The sequence below is a fragment of the Panulirus ornatus genome, chromosome 36 (assembly GCF_036320965.1).
Source record: "Panulirus ornatus isolate Po-2019 chromosome 36, ASM3632096v1, whole genome shotgun sequence".
Classification (NCBI taxonomy): domain Eukaryota; kingdom Metazoa; phylum Arthropoda; class Malacostraca; order Decapoda; family Palinuridae; genus Panulirus; species Panulirus ornatus.
This window is the reverse complement of record NC_092259.1, coordinates 17,961,864-17,979,941: the sequence shown is the minus strand read 5'-3', so window position 1 is coordinate 17,979,941 and position 18,078 is coordinate 17,961,864. Positions and strand designations below refer to the sequence as shown.

Below are 18,078 nucleotides of genomic sequence, written 5' to 3'. Positions count from 1 at the left end.
GTTATAAAATTAATAGAAGGATACAAGGTTGTGAGATATATGGATAAAAAAGGCAATGCATGGTGGATGGAAGAGATTACAAATGCTGTGGAAGAGAAGGAGAAGACATATGGGAGATTGCTCGAGAGGAGTGTACCAATGGAAGTTCAGCAATGGAGGAAGGGAAAACATAAAACGTGTAAGTGGAATGTTAAGAAGCTGACAAAGAAAAGCAAAGAAAGAACAGATGAAGGTTTTAGAAAAAAAGTTGAGTGAAAAGTTTTGGGAAAATGAGAAATTCTAGAGGGAGGGGAAAAAGGAAAGGTGGATAAGAGGGTCAAAATGTTAATGTGAGAAGCAAGGAAGGGGAGTTGCTGAATCAAAAGAAGGAAGTAAAAGAAAGATAGAAAGAATACTCTGAAGAACTGATGAATGTGGAAGGTGAGGCCACAGCGGATGTTACACGCATGGGTATGGAGGATGGAAGAAAGAGGATGCAAGTGCAAGAGCTAAGAGCAAAAAGGGAGGTAAGAGAGGCAATAGTGAGAATGAAAGAAGGAAAAGTGCTTGGAGCAGTTGGACCTACGTATTAAGTGCTGAAGTATGAAGGAGAAAGTGTGACAGAGCGGATGCATCTGATGTGTAATTTAGCATGGAAACAGAAGTTTGTGCCTGAGGATTGGATGAAAGCTATCACTGTTCCTTTATTCAAAAGAAAACGTTCCTTAGATGTATGTAGCAATTATTGGGGAATAAGTCAGCTAAGTATACCAGGGAAAGTGTATGCAAGAATGTTGACTGATAAAGTGATGGAAGTTACTGAACACAGAATAAATGAGGAGCAAGAGGGCTTCAGAAAAGGCTGGGGATGTGTGGATCAGATTTTTGTGGTAAAATGACTGTGGAAAAGTATTTAGCTAAAGGTAAGAAGTTGCATGCAGTTTTTTATGGATCTGGAAAAAGCATATGACAGATTTGTGTGAAATGTTTTATGGGACGTGTTAAAGATATATGGTAAAGGGGGCCAACTGCTAGATGGTGTGAAAGTCTTCTAAAGAGGAGCAAGTGCATGAGTAAGAGTGGATGGAGAGTTGAGAGAAGGTTTCGGTAAACATGTGGGTGTGAGGCAAGGCTGTGTGATGTCACTGTGGCTTTATATCACATGTATGGATGGAGTGATGAGAGGGATGAAAGCAAACTTGGGAAAGGGGATCCAGAGACTGAGTGTTGCGGTGAGGTATGGTGGCTAGTGGCAAGCCTGTTCATGGTGATACTGTAATGTTTACTGAAAATGAATAGGAATTTTAGAAGGTTGTATGTGTTTTATGATGTGTGTAAGCATAGGGAATTAATGGTAAATGCATGCAAAAGTAAAGTAATGGTATCAGAAAGGACACGCATTGAAAATAAAGATTTTAAAAAACCATGTAACTGTGTTTTGGATAAAGGGAAAGAAAGACTGGAAGAGGTGAGAGAATCTAAGTATTTAGAAGATGTCTCGGGCAGGTTTGGTGATATGGAAGGAAAGATGAGGGAGAGATCAGTAATGGGTAGAGGGAGGAATGGGATGTATTTAGGGAAGCAATGATGGCTTGCGCAAAACATGCTTGTGGCATGAAAAGTGTGGGAGGTGGGCAGATTAGAAAGGGTAGTGAGTGGTGGGATGAAGAAGTAAGATTATTAGTGAAAGAGAAGGGAGAGGCATTTGGACAATTTTTGCAAGGAAATAATGCAAATGAGTGGGAGATGTATAAAAGAAAGAGGCAGGAGGTCAAGAGAAAGGTGCAAGAGGTGAAAAAGAGGGCAAATGAGAGTTGGGGTGAGAGAGTATCATTAAATTTTAGGGAGAATAAAAATATGTTTTGGAAGGAGGTAAACAAAGTGTGTAAGACATGGGAACAAATGGGAACTTCAGTGAAGGGGGCTAATGGGGAGGTGACAACAAGTAATGGTGATGTGGGAAGGAGATGGAGTGAGTATTTTGAAGGTTTGTTGAATGTGTTTGATGATAGACTGGCAGATACAGGGTGTTTTGGTCGAGGTGGTGTGCAAAGTGAGGGGGCTAGGGAAAATTATTTGGTAAACAGAGAAGAGGTGGCAAAAGCTTTGCGGAAGATGAAAGCCGGCAAGGCAGCGGGTTTGGATGACATTACAGTAGAATTTATTAAAAAGGGGGTGACTGTATTGTTGACTGGTTGGTAAAGTTATGCAGTGCATGTATGTCTCATGGTGAGGTGCCTGAGGATTGGCGGAATGCGTACATAGTGCTATTGTATAAAGGCAAAGGGGTTAAAAGTGAGTACTCACATTACAGAGGTATAAGTTGTTGAGCATTCCTGGTAAATTATATGGGAGGGTATTGATTGAGAGGGTGAAGGCATGTACAGAGCATCAGATTGGGGAAGAGCAGTGTGGTAGATGTGTTTGCTTTGAAAAATGTATGTGAGAAATACTTAGAAAAGCAAATGGATTTGTATGTGGCATTTATGGATCTGGAGAAGGCATATGATAGAGTTGATAGAGATGCTCTGTGGAAGGTATTAAGAATATATGGTGTGGGAGGAAAGTTGTTAGAAGCAGTGAAAGGTTTTTATCGAGGATGTAAGGCATGTGTACGTGTAGGAAGAGAGGAAAGTGATTGATTCTCTATGAATGTAGGTTTGTGGCAGGGGTGTGTGATGTCTCCATGGTTGTTTAATTTGTTTATGGATGGGCTTGTTAGGGAGGTAAATGCAAGAGTTTTGGAAAGAGGGGCAAGTATGCAGTCTGTTGTGGATGACAGACCTTGGGAAGTGAGTCAGTTGTTGTTCGATGATGATACAGCGATAGTGGCTGATTCATGTGAGAAACTGCTGAAGCTGGTGACTGAGTTTGGTAAAGTGTGTGAACAAAGAAAGCTGAGAGTAAATGTGAATAAGAGCAAGGTTATTAGGTACAGTAGGGTCGAGGGACAAGTCAATTGGGAGGTAAGTTTGAATGGAGAAAAGCTGGAGAAAGTGAAGTGTTTTAGATATCTGGGAGTGGATTTGGCAGTGGATGGAACCATGGAAGCGGAAGTGAATCAGAGGGTGGGGGAGGGGGCGAAAGTTCTGGGAGCGTTGAAGAATGTGTGGAAGTCGAGAACATTATCTCGGAAAGCAAAAATGGATATGTTTGAAGGAATAGTGGTTCCAACAATGTTATATGGTTGCGAGGCGTGGGCTATGGATAGAGTTGTGCAGAGGATGGCGGATGTGCTGGAAATGAGATGTTTGAGGAGAATATGTGGTGTGAGATGATTTGATCGAGTAAGTAATAATACGGTAAGACAGATGTGTGGTAATAAAAAGAGTGTGGTTGAGAGAGCAGAAGAGGGTGTTTTGAAATGGTTTGGTCACATGGAGAGAATGAGGAAAGATTGGCCAAGAGGATATATGTATCATAGGTGGAGGGAACGAGGAGAAGTGGGAGACCAAATTGGAGGTGGAAAGATGGAATGAAAAAGACTTTGAGTGATCGGGGCCTGAACATGCAAGAGGGTGAAAGGCGTGCAAGGAATAGAGTGAATTGGAACGATGTCGTATACCGGGGTCGACGTGCTGTTAATGGATTGAACCAGGGCATGTGAAGCGTCTGTGGTAAACCATGGAAAGTTCTGTGGGGCCTGGATGAGGAAAGGGAGCTGTGGTTTCAGTGCATTATTACATGACAGCTAGAGACTGAGTGTGAACAAATGTGGCTTTTGTTGTCTTTTCCTAGTGCTAGCTAGCACACATTTGGGGGGAGGGGGTTGTTATTTCATGTGTGGCAGGGTGGCAATGGGAATGAATAAGGGCAGACAGTATGAATTATGTACATGTGTATATATGTATGTGTCTGTGTGTATATATATGTATACGTTGAGATGTATAGGTATGTATATTTGCGTGTGTGGATGTTTATGTATATACATGTGTATGTGGGTGAGTTGGGCCATTTCTTTCATCTGTTTCCTTGCACTACCTCGCTAACGCAGGAGACAGCGACAAAGCTAAATAAAAATAAACAAATATATCATCCCTAAGGTTAGGGGAGAAAGAATGCTTCCCATGCATTCCCTGCGTGTCATAGGCGACTAAAGAGGACAAGAGTGGAGGGCTAGAAACCCTCCCCTCCTTCTATTTTAAGTTTCTAAAAGAGGAAACAGGAGTCATGCGGGGACTGCTCATCCGCCTCGAAGGCTCAGATTGGGGTGTCTAAATGTGTGTGGATATAAACAAGGTGAGAAAAAAGGAGACAGGTGGTAGGTTTGAGGTAAGGAACCTGGATGTTTTGGCTCTGAGTGAAATGCAACTCAAGGGTAAAGGGGAAGAGTGGTTTGGGTATGTCTTGGGAGTACAGTCAGGGGTTGGTAAGAGGATAAGTGCAAAGGAAGGAGTAGCACTACTCCTGAAACAGGAGTTGTGGGAGTATGTGATAGAGTGTAAGAAAGTAAACCCTAGATTGATATGGGTAAAACTGAAAGTGGATGGAGAGAGATAGGTGATCATGCACCTGGTCATGAGAAGAAAAATCATGAGAGGCAAGTGTTTTGGGAACAGCTGAGTGAGTGTGTTAGCAGCTTTGATGCACGAGACCGGGTTATAGTGAAGAGATATTTGAATGCAATGGTGAGTAATGTGGCAGTTGAGGGTATAATTGGTGTACATGGGGTGTTCAGTGTTGCAAATGGAAATGGTGAAGAGCTTGTAGGTTTCTGTGCTGAAAAAGGACTGGTGATTCGGAATACCTGGTTTAAAAAGAGAGATATGTATAAGTATATGTATGTAAGTAGGAAAGAAATGGCCAGAGAGCGTTACTGGATTACGTGTTAATTGATAGGTGTGCGAAAGAGAGACTACTGGATATCAATTTGCTGAGAGGGGCAACTGGAGGGATGTCTGATCATTATCTTTTGAAGGTGAAGGTGAAGATCTGTAGAGGGTTTTCAGAAAAGAAGAGAGAATGTTGGGATGAAGAGCATGGTGAGAGTATGTGAGCTTGGAAAAGACACTTGTGTGAAGAAGTACCAGAAGAGGTTGAGTGCAGAATGGAAAAAGGTGAGAACAAATGACGTAAGGGGAGTGGGGGAGGAATGGGATGTATTTTGGGAAGCAGTGACGGCTTGCACAAAAGATGCCTGTGGCACGAGAAAGGTGGGAGGTGGGCAAATTAGAAAGGGTAGTGAGTGGTGGGATGAAGGAGTAAGATTGTTAGTGAAATAGAAAAGATAGGTATTTGGATGGTTTTTGCAAGAAAATAGTTCAAATAACTGGGAGATGTATAAAAGAAAGAGGCGGGAGGTCAAGAGAAAGGTGCAAGAGGTGAAAAAGACGACAAATGAGAGTTGAGGTGAGAGAGTATCGATAAATTTTAGGGAGAATAAAAAGATGTTTTGGAAGGAGGGAAATAAAGTGTGTAAGACAAGAGAACAAATGGGAACAATGGGGAAGGGGGCTAATGGGGAGGTAATAACAAGTAGTGGTGATGTGAGAAGGAGATGAAGTGAGTATTTTGAAGGTTTGTTAAATGTTTGATGATAGAATGGCAGATGTAGGGTGTTTTGGTCGAGGTGGTGTGCAAAGTGAGAGGGTCAGGGAGAATAATTTGGTAAACAGAGAAGAGGTAGTGAAAGGTTTGCAAAAGATGAAAGGCAGCGGTTTGGATGGTACTGCAGTGGAATTTATCTAAAAAGGGGTTGACTGTGTTGTTGACTTGTTGGTGGGGATATTCAATGTATGTATGGTCCATGGCAAAGTGCCTGAAGACTGGCAGAATGCATGCACAGTGCCACTGTATAAAGACAAAGGGGACAAAGGTGAGTGTTCAAATTACAGCAGTATATGTTTGTTGAGTATTCCTGGGAAATTATATTGAAGGGCAATGATTGAAAGGGTGAAGGGACGTACAGAGCATCAGATTGGGGAAGAGCAGTGTGGTTTCAAAAGTGGCAGAGGATGTGTGGATCAGGTGTTTGATATGAAGAATGTATGTGTGAAATACTTAAAAACCAATGGATTTGTATGTAGCATTCATGGGTCTGGAGAGGGGATATGATTGAGTTGAGTGAGACGCTCTGCGGAAGATATTAAGAGTATATGGTGTGTGAGGTAAGTTGCTAGAAGTAGTGAAAAGTTTTTATTGAGGATGCAAGGCATGTTTACGAGCAGGAAGAGAGGAAAGTAATTAGTTCCCAGTGAATGTCAGTTTGCGGCAGGGGTGTGTGACATCTCCATGGTTGTTTAATTTGTTTATGGAAGGGGTTGTTAGGGAGGTGAATGCAAGAGTTTTGGAGAGAGGGGCAAGTAATCAGTCTGTTTTGGATGAGAGGACTTGGGAAGTGAGTCAGTTGTTGTTCACTGATGATACAGCGCTGGTGGCTGATTCAGGTGGGAAACTGCAGAAGTTGTTGACTGAGTTTAGTAGAGTGTGTGAAAGAAGAAAGTTGAGAGTAAATGTAAATAAGAGCAAGGACAATTCAATTGGGAGGTAAGTTTGAATGGAGAAAAACTGGAGGAAGTGAAGTGTTTTAGATATCTGGGAGTGGATTTGGCAGCGAATAGAACCATGGAAGTGAGTCACTGGGTGAGGGAGGGGGCAAAGGTTCTGGGAGCATTAAAGAATGTGTGGAACGCAAGAACGTTATCTCAGAGAAAAAAGTATGTATGAAGGAATAGTGGTTCCAACAATGTTATATGGCTGCGAGGGTTGTGCGGAGGAGGGTGGACGTCTTGGAAATGAGATGTTTGAGGACAACGTGGTGTGAGGTGGTTTGATCGAGTAAGTAATGAAAGGGTAAGAGAGATGTGTAGTAATAAAGAGTGCGGTGGAGAAAGAAGAGGGTGTATTGAAATGGTTTAGTCTCATGGAGAGAATGAGTGAGGGAAGATTGACAAAGAGGATATAAATGTCAGAGGTGGAGGGAACAAGGAGAAGTGGGATACCAAATTGGAGGTGGAAGGATGGAGTGAAAAAGATTTCGAGCAATCGGGGCCTGAACATACAGGATGGTGAAAGACGTGCAATGAATAGAGTGAATTGGAACAATGTGGTATACTGGGGTCAACGTGCTGTCAATGGATTGAACCAGGGCATGTGAAGCTTCTGGGGTTAACCATGGAAAGTTTTGTGGGGCCTGGATGTGGAAAGGGAGCTGTGGTTTCGGAGCATTACACATGACAGCTAGAGATTGAATGTGAATGAATGTGGCCTTTGTTGTCTTTTCCTAGCGCTACTTCGTGTGCATGTGGGGAAGAGGGGTGCCATTTCATGTGTGACAAGGTGGCAATGGGAATGGATGAAAGCAGCAAGTGTGGATGTGTACATGCGTATATATGTATAAGTCTGTATATGTATATGTATGTATACGTTGAAATGTATAGGTATGTATGTGTGCGTGTGTGGGCATTTATGTATACACATGTATATGGGTGGGTTGGGCCATTCTTTCGTCTGTTTCCTTGCATTACCTCGCTAACGCAGGAGACAGCAACTAAGTATAATGAAAACAAATAACATACACAGACATATACATAAAATGTACATATTTATACTTGTTTGCCCTCATCCATTGCTAGTGCTACCCTGCCCCACAGGAAACAGCATCGCTATCACTGCTTCAGCGAGGGAGCTTTGTGTATGTGCCATTCTTCGTCTGTATCCAGATGATTCCTTACTTATATGGAAAATGGCAATCATGAAAAATGAATGAGTTTATGAATTACTATTAGACCATGCTTATCAAACCTAATTGTGCAGCACAAATATTTACATAAGGGAAGTTTCCCCCATTACTTCCTCACCTCAAAATCCGGTTGTTCTTTCTTCATGACAGGTTCTACATCAATTGGATGAATTTCGGCCCATACTGCACCCAATATCACGGTGCTAATGGTCACTATCCACACAAGGTGAGACATTATGGTGGATGATCTGTTTAACAAAGGGAATTTGATTTTTTGTAATTCAACTTCAATTGTATGTTTGCATTTAAGTTTTACACAAAAAAATCAACAATACACATTAAACTGAAAGAGATCATGCAACTGATATAACAGATCACTATTCATGACAAATATTCTTATCCTCATCCCACTATGTCTCCATTCATCTATCACTCTATCTTACCAACTAGCCTTGTTTATATGGGTTTATATGAATTTTAGAAATAGCTCATTTTCTTTAAGTATCATTATACAAGCAAAATTTCTATAACAATCCCATTGTTAAATGGTGAAATAAATAGATTTCTCTTCATACTAAAACATTTGCCACACTATTATTCATGGACAAAAATCTTACCTTTTTCTTCATGTGCTAATTATTTAAGCATCAACTTTAGCTTTCGATGAACTCAACACACAATTCAACTCAAAATCTTAAAACTTTAAAAACTTTAAAGTTCCCAGAGTAAATTAGAGTGAAACTTTCATTCTTGTACAAACAAAAAATATTCCTTTATTACCCTATTTGAATGTAGCAGACTCTAACTGATCTGGCAACTTTGGGACTTTTGGGAAGCTGGATCATCCATTTTTTCTTTAAACAATTTGTATCATTTATATTCATTTGTTGAAAAATAAAACATATACAGTATATAAAGCCATAAATGTAGAGAGAAGCCAGGAAAAAAAAGGAAAGACAATAGAATACAGAGTTTTCTCCATTATTCCTTAATGATATACTTTTGATGCAGTTCCAAGCACACTTCCTTTTTACATCACCTTGATTTTTCTGCTTTGAAGAAGCCACTCAAGGGGGTAAATGCAGAAATAACATTTTCCATTATCACACAGAACTATCTAAATAATAAAGAACTCACATTAGGGTGATTAAAAAATACGACAAAATTCTTTACTACCAATGGTATGTATCATCTCATGCACAGAATAAACTCAAGTAGAAAATAATCAATCGTTGGGAACAAATTATCAAACCAGTACCCTACATTTCTACACTATCTGTCAACAGTCACACATTCAGTCATTGACTTTCGCTAAGTTTGCATAAACTTTTTTTCTTGAGGGGTAAATAATGTAATGATTTCATGTTAGTAGCCAGCTATAACTGGTTGGCTGATCTGTAAAACTGAGGTGAATGCATCAGGCAGTTCAGATGCTGGATGTCTGAGATGAGTTTAGTATATTTGTCTCAGTATTCAGTGCATTTCTTGCTTGTGCGTAGTCTGGTGAATATCACATTAATCTAATCACAATCACAATCAACAGGGTTATAGTCTCAAATGTTGTGGTCACACAGTAATACATCATGTTTTTCATTTTCTTTCATACTATTCGCCATTTCCCGCATTAGCAAGGTAGCGTTAAGAACAGAGGACTGGGCCTTTGAAGGAATATCCTCACCTGGCCCCCTTCTCTGTTCCTTCTTTTGGAAAATTAAAAAAAACAAGAGGGGGAGGATGTTTTTCATAAATGGAGATAATTTGATAAACCCTACCTAATTCATATATCTATTCTATCGACAGTTCTAATGGTTAATCAATATGATGACAACTGAAAAAACCTAAATTCTCTAAAAAAAAAGAGCCGCAAAAATACTGGTAGTTGTAGAGGCTTTCTTGGAGATGTGAGAAAAGGGGGAGATTACAACCAACCAAAAAGATCCTATCACAAAAACTTGAGAAACTTTAAGGCACCTAAATGAATGTGGAAAGAGAATAATAAAAAAACAAACAATCCAGGAGGTTCAAGCAGCAGGATATATTCATCAAGGATATTATAACAGATGCAGAGGCTTGAGATGTTCCAGAGTGGATCACAATTAATGAAGACTGATGGTTCTTGAAAAATCAGAGCATGAAAAGAAAGATGATGACTTCATTGGATGAGAAACTGGCAGAGATGAATGGAGAAGTGAGAAAGGAATTAGCACATTTACCATGAAGGCAAAAGTTCTGTCACTGTCTCCCTCATCATCAGCAATAAGTGATAACTGCAGTGTTGACTTGTACATGGAAAACAAAAACAAAAAATCAAGAAGTCCATACCTAATGTAACAAGCCCTTCTGTCTCAAAATCTACCTGAATTGGTGCACTTTAGGCTAAAAACATAAAGAGGTAGCTGCTTGGCAATGTAGGTGGTTCAGCTGGTTCACTGACCAAGTCAAAATGAAGATATGGTTCTTGGGTAAAAAAGTTCACACCTCCATGAATGACCAAAAGGATCTGAAAATATGCACATATATGAGAACGTTTCTTCAGCCAGACTTAATGCACTGAAACAGAACCTTTGGTACAACAGCAAGGATCATGTATCACTGGGGTTTTTGATCACAGGATCTCTGACAATCACAAACTGGCAGTTGCAAAAGCACTGTTGGAGAATGTCAGGGTTTAGAAGAGTATGAAGGCTTTGGCATCCTGATGAGTCAACCAACTCATCATGAAGAGATCAGTCACTTTATATGAGACTCTGGTTACTGGAACAAAATGAACAAAAACTTACTCTGAAATACTGATCAATAATGAGGATAACAATAGGGGGCAATAGCTGGCAAATCCCCTGAAATCAGTAAATAATGGCACAGAGAGAGAAGTTAGACTGATCAAAGACTTCAATAAAGGGAAGACAAAGGACAAAGACCTATTCCAGTATTAGCAGTAAGCAGTGAAGTACCACAGAATAATATTCTCAGCTCTCGAAAAAACAAACCCTTAATCTATTTTTCTCTTTGATTTTATTTCATTTTAATGTTATCAATATTATACACAGTGTAAATTCATCATCTTTTATTTCATTTTGTGACCACTAATACACAATACCCTTTAATCACAGTGTAAATTATTCTTTTTGGCATTGTAACACAATGCAAGGTGAGAAACAAAAAACAATGAGGGTCTTTGTTGACATCCCTAACTCATGAGTGACTTCGTGGCCTGCAAAGAACAGCAATGTCATAAACACCTGAATTAGAGCATCACAGGATATATAAACTTACAAGGCCAGATGACATCAGCTAAGCCTGCCATTGCACTGAAATCCAAACTGTAATGGAGATTTATAAAAGTGGTAGTGCAACAAGAGTGCCATCTGGTCAAACTACGAGTAGAATTTTTTTTTCTATGTTGATGGCTCCAGTCAAGAACAAAAGTCCACATCAAGGCCAGGCCTTAACTGAATTATATAGAGGTATATAAAAGGGAAAACTAAAAGACAAGGGAAAGTATCTATGAATTTTGGAGGATGTGAAAAACCTGTATTTCAAAATGTACCATGTTATTGTTACTAGGAAAGACATGAGAAGGTAAATAGTTACAAAGCTTTGAGGTGTAGGGAAAGAAACAGTTATGAAAACGGCCCATTCTTGATTTGCTAACAGCCATACAGTAATCATGTGACATAGCAGCTTGCCAAGTATTGCATGGTGTAGCTAGTGGTGGAGGCACACAAACAGCCAGCTCTTGGGAGCAAAAACCAAAGTAATACCTGCAGAAGAGGGAAAGTGAACCAACATTGTGGCACAAGGCAAGTGGATTAAGTTAGGCCAGATGACATCAGCAAAGCCTGCCATTGCACTGAAATCCAAACTGTAATGGAGATTTATAAAAGTGGTAGTGCAACAAGAGTGCCATCTGGTCAAACTACGAGTAGAATTTTTTTTTTCTATGTTGAAGGCTCCAGTCAAGAACAAAAGTCCACATCAAGGCCAGGCCTTAACTGAATTATATAGAGGTATATAAAAGGGAAAACTAAAAGACAAGGGAAAGTATCTATGAATTTTGGAGGATGTGAAAAACCTGTATTTCAAAATGTACCATGTTATTGTTACTAGGAAAGACATGAGAAGGTAAATAGTTACAAAGCTTTGAGGTGTAGGGAAAGAAACAGTTATGAAAACGGCCCATTCTTGATTTGCTAACAGCCATACAGTAATCATGTGACATAGCAGCTTGCCAAGTATTGCATGGTGTAGCTAGTGGTGGAGGCACACAAACAGCCAGCTCTTGGGAGCAAAAACCAAAGTAATACCTGCAGAAGAGGGAAAGTGAACCAACATTGTGGCACAAGGCAAGTGGATTAAGTTAGGCCAGATGACATCAGCAAAGCCTGCCATTGCACTGAAATCCAAACTGTAATGGAGATTTATAAAAGTGGTAGTGCAACAAGAGTGCCATCTGGTCAAACTACGAGTAGAATTTTTTTTTTTCTATGTTGAAGGCTCCAGTCAAGAACAAAAGTCCACATCAAGGCCAGGCCTTAACTGAATTATATAGAGGTATATAAAAGGGAAAACTATAAGACAAGGGAAAGTATCTATGAATTTTGGAGGATGTGAAAAACCTGTATTTCAAAATGTACCATGTTATTGTTACTAGGAAAGACATGAGAAGGTAAATAGTTACAAAGCTTTGAGGTGTAGGGAAAGAAACAGTTATGAAAACGGCCCATTCTTGATTTGCTAACAGCCATACAGTAATCATGTGACATAGCAGCTTGCCAAGTATTGCATGGTGTAGCTAGTGGTGGAGGCACACAAACAGCCAGCTCTTGGGAGCAAAAACCAAAGTAATACCTGCAGAAGAGGGAAAGTGAACCAACATTGTGGCACAAGGCAAGTGGATTAAGTTAGGAAGTAAGCCTGGGACAGTTTATAAGTCAGGCCACTGTAAATTCAAGTCTGTCAAGTAAGGATGCACAGCTAAGACCACCCCGGATGTGAGAGCAGTACTCCATACATGGATGAATCAGTCCTTTGTACAAATGAAGCAACTGTTCAGAAGGAAAGAAGTTTTGACATCTAAAAACACTCCAAGTTTCGTAGAGGCAGACTTTGCTATTCCTGTAATATGGGGTTTCCAAGAAAGAGGGGATGTTACAGTAATCCCAAGTATGTTTACTGACTCAAAGTGGAATTATAGAACTATCAAAGGAGAGATGAGAGATGAAAGATGAGAAGAGTTTTCAATACAGAGATGGGTAGAAACTGCTTCTTGGAGACATTAAACTTAACTAGATTTTGTCTACCATGTCTACATCTGAGGACGCTGAGTCGAGATGCAGATTGAATGAGAGAAGGAGCAGAATTGAAGGATGAGGATGAATGCAGTGTTGACTCATCAGCATATGAGTGCATTCCATTATTTGTGGAGAGAGTTAATCATTGAAAAAATGGAGGAAAAATGTAGGGGACATAACAGATCCTTGAGGGACACCAATGTTAATGGAGAAAGGGTGGGAGGCTGATCCATCAACAACTACAGAGACAGATCAGCTGGAGAGGAAGCTAAATGTGAATGAGCAAAGTGAGAGAGGGAAGCCAAAAGAGGGGAGCTTAGGGATGAGACTCAGATGCCACACCTTGTCAAAAGCTTTGGATATGTCAAGCCTAACTACACATGACCCCAATATCTTTCACAGATGATAACCAGACATTAGTAAGAAAGGAAAGAATATCACCACTGGATCTCACCTTATGGAAGCCATACTGGTAATCAGAGAGAAGATTGTGAGTTTCAATGTGTCTTAGGATATGGGAGTTGAGAAGGGTTTCAAAGACTTTGGAAATGGTAGATGTGAAAGCAAAAGGACAATAGTTAGAGGGGGTCAGAATCTCTTCTCAGGGATAAGATGTATCAATGCAAGCTTTCAGGAAGGAGAAAAGTTTTGGTTTTTACACAGAAACAGGACAGACAAGCAAGCACAGGTGCAAGAGGAAAATTCTTTCAGTAAATGGAGATGGATGCCATCAAGACCATAAGCCTTGCATGCTTCCAGAGAGAGAGAAGTGCTCTTTGAGCAGTTCAAAAAGAGATTATGAGGAGGGACATAGGATTAGTAAGAGGAGCATTAAAGGGTAAAGGAATGTTATAGATTTATCCAAGATGGAGTTAGAGAAGAAACAGAAACCTATGACAGTTGCTTTGTCTATGGGAGAGAAAGCTTTAGTAGCTTTAGTACCATTAGAATGGAAAGAAGAAGGAAAGGTTAAGTGACAGAAGTTGTTAAAGATGCCCATAGCTAAAGACCAGAAAGACCTGTCAGTGGATGACGAGGAGAGATTATCACCCTTCCTTTGAATAATGAATTGCTTTGTCTGTGAGCTGATGTGCTTTTCTTCATCTCTTACCTAACACTACCTCTGTAACATGGAAAATGGTGATCAAGTACGAAAAAAAAGACTTGAAAGTACTAAATTATCAGTGTGCTATTTGAAAACCAGCATCTCTGATATTTTCTTTACTTTCTATTTCTTTCCCTTCAGGGCTCTTGTGGAAAAAGGCCAATATATTGTTAATCATTCCATGACATAGTTGCCTAAATTTCTCTTCAATAAATTCCAATGGATTTTCTTTGCTTATATACAAGTCTTTTTGTGGTTTTTCTTGGTCTTCTGATCCCATTTTCATAATATCTGCAAAAGTTGGAATACTCTATGATTTGTTTCAATAACAGTATGAAAAGTTTTGATATTGCAAATCTGTCTGCTTTCTGGAAGATGGTTGGGATCCTATCAGGTCCCGGTGCTGAATTCTCCCTGAATTGGCTAGTTACTTTGTCCCTTAATATGATTTCATTACCTGTAAGGGTATGTTCATCATACTGAGTAACCCTTTCACTGCTTCATGCATCATCTACATCATAAGACTTTTAAGAGCTCCTACCATCACAGAAAATTCCACCTGATATTTGCTTTCACAAATTACCCAAACGTCACCAGCAATAACTGCAAGGGCATGTTCATTGTAGTGATAAATCCATTCACTGACATGTTATGAAGCTAATGTTTCACAAATCATTTGACTTTTTATTGATTTCAGCCAATATATAACAATGCCAGCTGATGTTTGCTCTACCAAAACCTATACATGTCACCAACAGTCCACCAACGTAGCTAGAACAGATATTGTATAGCTCCGTTACCCACGGATTACCAAGATACCAAAAGCACAAAATCATAATCTTGGCCTAATGCTAGATTTACATGCTCCCTACTGTGATCATTATTAGCACATAAGAAACAATATCTTAAAAGTCAGTGTTTATGTTTTGAATGAAAATACATTCATTCATTAATGTAAATAATGTCATGCCTACATAAATATCATGTAAATACATATTTATTCTTTCCATATGTCCAAACCATTTCAATACACCCTCTTCTACTCTCCGCCACACTCTTTTATTACCACACATCTCTCTTACTCTTTCATTACTTAGTCAATCAAACCGCCTCACACCATACATCGTCCTCAAACATTTCATTTCCAGCACATCCACCCTTCTCCATACAATCCTATCTATAACCCATTCCTCAACCATATAATGTTATTGGAACCACTATTCCTTCAAACATAAGGAAAAATTAATGAAGTAATACACTTGTAAAAAATTGACAGAACCTATGAAAACCTGACATGACCTCCCTAGCCATTTATCATAATTTTCAATACTCCAGTCAAAATGTGAGACTGTCATCAATGACGGGGTACCACACAAACTGTGTCAGAAAAAAACAAAATAGTAGCCAAGTGATCCCAAGAACAAGAATTTTGTTAGTATAATTTTCCTAACATTTTGGCTTCTTGGCAAGGTTAGATTAGGTCTTGTTGATAGTCAACTGATATTGAACAAGTGTATTACTTACTTATTCACTACTTAACCCCACATTAAACATAACCATCATCATCTACTTTTTTAACATAGTTCTGCAAAATATCAGTATAACACCCAAATTCGCGCTCTGCAACTGTTAGTTTTCTCTTTGATACAACACAAACATTACAGAATATAATTCAATATCCAAATATAATAACGATGCGGAGCCAAACTCAACTTTTACCAATTCGAGAAACTATATGCACCTGCCTAGCCTACACATAATTTGGAATAGAATAAATAAAGTAGATAAAGAAGTTAAAGCATTCTTATATAACCGTTGAACTATTAAAACATACTGCTCTGAAAGTTTTCCACAAGCAGAGCCAAATTCTTTAGTCTAAATTCTTGAAATTTAACAGCAGCTGGCCTTTCACCTCATGTATCCCCACGAGGATACTACTCCCTAGTAGCACCCTAAATCCCTTGTAATAAAGATTACATGGTTTTCTCTTTTTTTCCGAAAAGATGTATACCGGTACCCCTACTATCACCAATCTGAATTTTACTACAGGCAATACTCACCCAAAGAATCAGCCTATTTCATAACCTTTCTTAATATATCCCGACATACCTCATCAGAATACAAGATAATATTTCCATCAATAATCTGACAATGTAACTTACTTTTCAGTCGAACACGTTGCGCGCAACGATTTCGACCTTCCTTTCCTTCACACGACTTGTGTCAAGTTGTTGTGATCATCAGCTGGATAATAAGACTTACGACCGAGTCTCTCGTGGAATGATTAAATGTCATAAAAGCAGAGATAAACCTAACTTGTACTATTTCCTTATCTACAGATAGATTCTAAGTATATACACACAATACAGTCGCATATGATTGAGTATCTTATACTTGATTATTTTGCTTACGTCAAAGGCGGATTACGCCAAACAGGAGGATCATAACGGATGATTTCCGACCGAAAATCCAAAATCAGATTCTTTTCTATAACTTATGGTTGACATTACTCTCTCGGTGGTGGAGTTTTGCTGAACAGTAAGTACCACAGTACTGTCCACACAATGATGCAACAACAACAATAACATCTCAGTCCTCATGTACTGCGAGTTGAAATACGTGGAAAAAGTTTCAAAGGCCTTTGGACGAATTATCGTGAAAAAAGAATATATATATATATATATATATATATATATATATATATATATATATATATATATATATATATATATATATATATATATATATATATATATATATAGTGTACTCATGTACACATTCCTCCGAGGACAACACCTCAAGTATAGGTAAAAAAAGGTCTTCACCTTGACAAAGTGCCTCATCATGTCACGGTGCCCTGGGGTAATCCTGCGAATAGAGAGCTTGCTGGTCGGTGACCTTTATCATGGATGTGCTGTTCCACCGGACTATTGATTCCCTAACTTTAACCAGTGTGGCGGAACAACGAATCCATGATAGGGGACATCGCCCAGCCAAACACTCGCCTCGCTGGGTGAGCCCAGAGCAAGGCAAGGTGGACTACGTGTATCCCAAGCACCCGCCAGAGATAACGTCTTGGCCGCTCCTCAACAACTCTACGCCACTTTTCCTGAGCTGGAGAAGTTGAAGCTCCTCTCGCGCAGCTAGCAGAAGATATTATCATATTCCACAGGATGATCTGTAGCAGTGGACTAAACCCTAGTAATTCCCAGGGCTGGCGACTTACCTACACTGTATCAGCTGGTCGACTTTTCCCACAGGTCTTGTCGTGTCACGTTGGCGACCACGTTAAGTTACGTTGACGTATGACTCGCCATTACTTGGTTAAGATATTTACCTGGAGATATTTTCAGTGGATCCTTCTCAACACAGGTGACCATATCCACCTACAGGGTAGGGACGACTCACCTCCAGGACAGAGGACACACAAATCCTCATCCTTCACTGAGCAAACGATTGCTGTTGCCATCGCCGTAATTTTATACCTTATATTCCCCTGGACTCTTCAACAGCTTTCAATGCCTGGTTACCTCGCACATAAAACACCAGAAAGTACTAAAGATGTGCAATAAGCAAAAGTGGAGAGTAAGACGGTAAAATGTAAGAGCTGGAAGATTGCCTCAGTCTGGGTGCACATGACATGGGCAATGTAGGGGAAGATGAGTAAAGAACTGGTTATTTCTGGGGTGGAAGATAACCAAAAGGTAGGATTGAATAAGGAAGACATGGCCACAAGAGGCAACACTTCCCGCAGCCCCACATTGGTCATCATGGCCACAAGAGGCAACACCTCATGCAGTCCAGCAGTAGTCATAATGGAAACAAGAGGCAACACCTACTGCAGTCCCACATTGGTCATCATGGCCACAAGAGGCAGCACCTCCTGCAGTCCCACATTGGTCATCATGGCCACAAGAGGCAGCACCTCCTGCAGTCCCACATTGGTCATCATGGCCACAAGAGGCAGCACCTCCTGCAGTCCCACATTGGCCATCATGGCCACAAGAGGCAGCACCTCCTGC

The 18,078-nt window shown here is 39.9% G+C and overlaps 1 protein-coding gene across 3 annotated transcripts in view; it reads right to left on the bottom strand.

Moving 5' to 3' along the window:
• Positions 1-16,364, bottom strand: part of LOC139760419 (putative divalent cation/proton antiporter TMEM165) — a 231,960-nt gene extending 215,596 nt beyond the window's left edge. For 2 of the 3 annotated variants that reach the window (XM_071683600.1, XM_071683602.1), the window contains exons 1-2: positions 16,219-16,364; positions 7,779-7,908 (exon numbers count right to left, since the gene is read on the bottom strand). In XM_071683600.1, the coding sequence (XP_071539701.1) occupies positions 7,779-7,895 (117 nt within the window). In that variant the 5' untranslated portion in view covers positions 7,896-7,908; positions 16,219-16,364. Of the gene's footprint in view, positions 1-7,778; positions 7,909-10,094; positions 10,161-16,218 lie in introns of all 3 variants that reach the window. The other variant, XM_071683601.1, reaches the window with a different exon arrangement.
• Between the last annotated feature and the right edge of the window lie 1,714 nt (positions 16,365-18,078).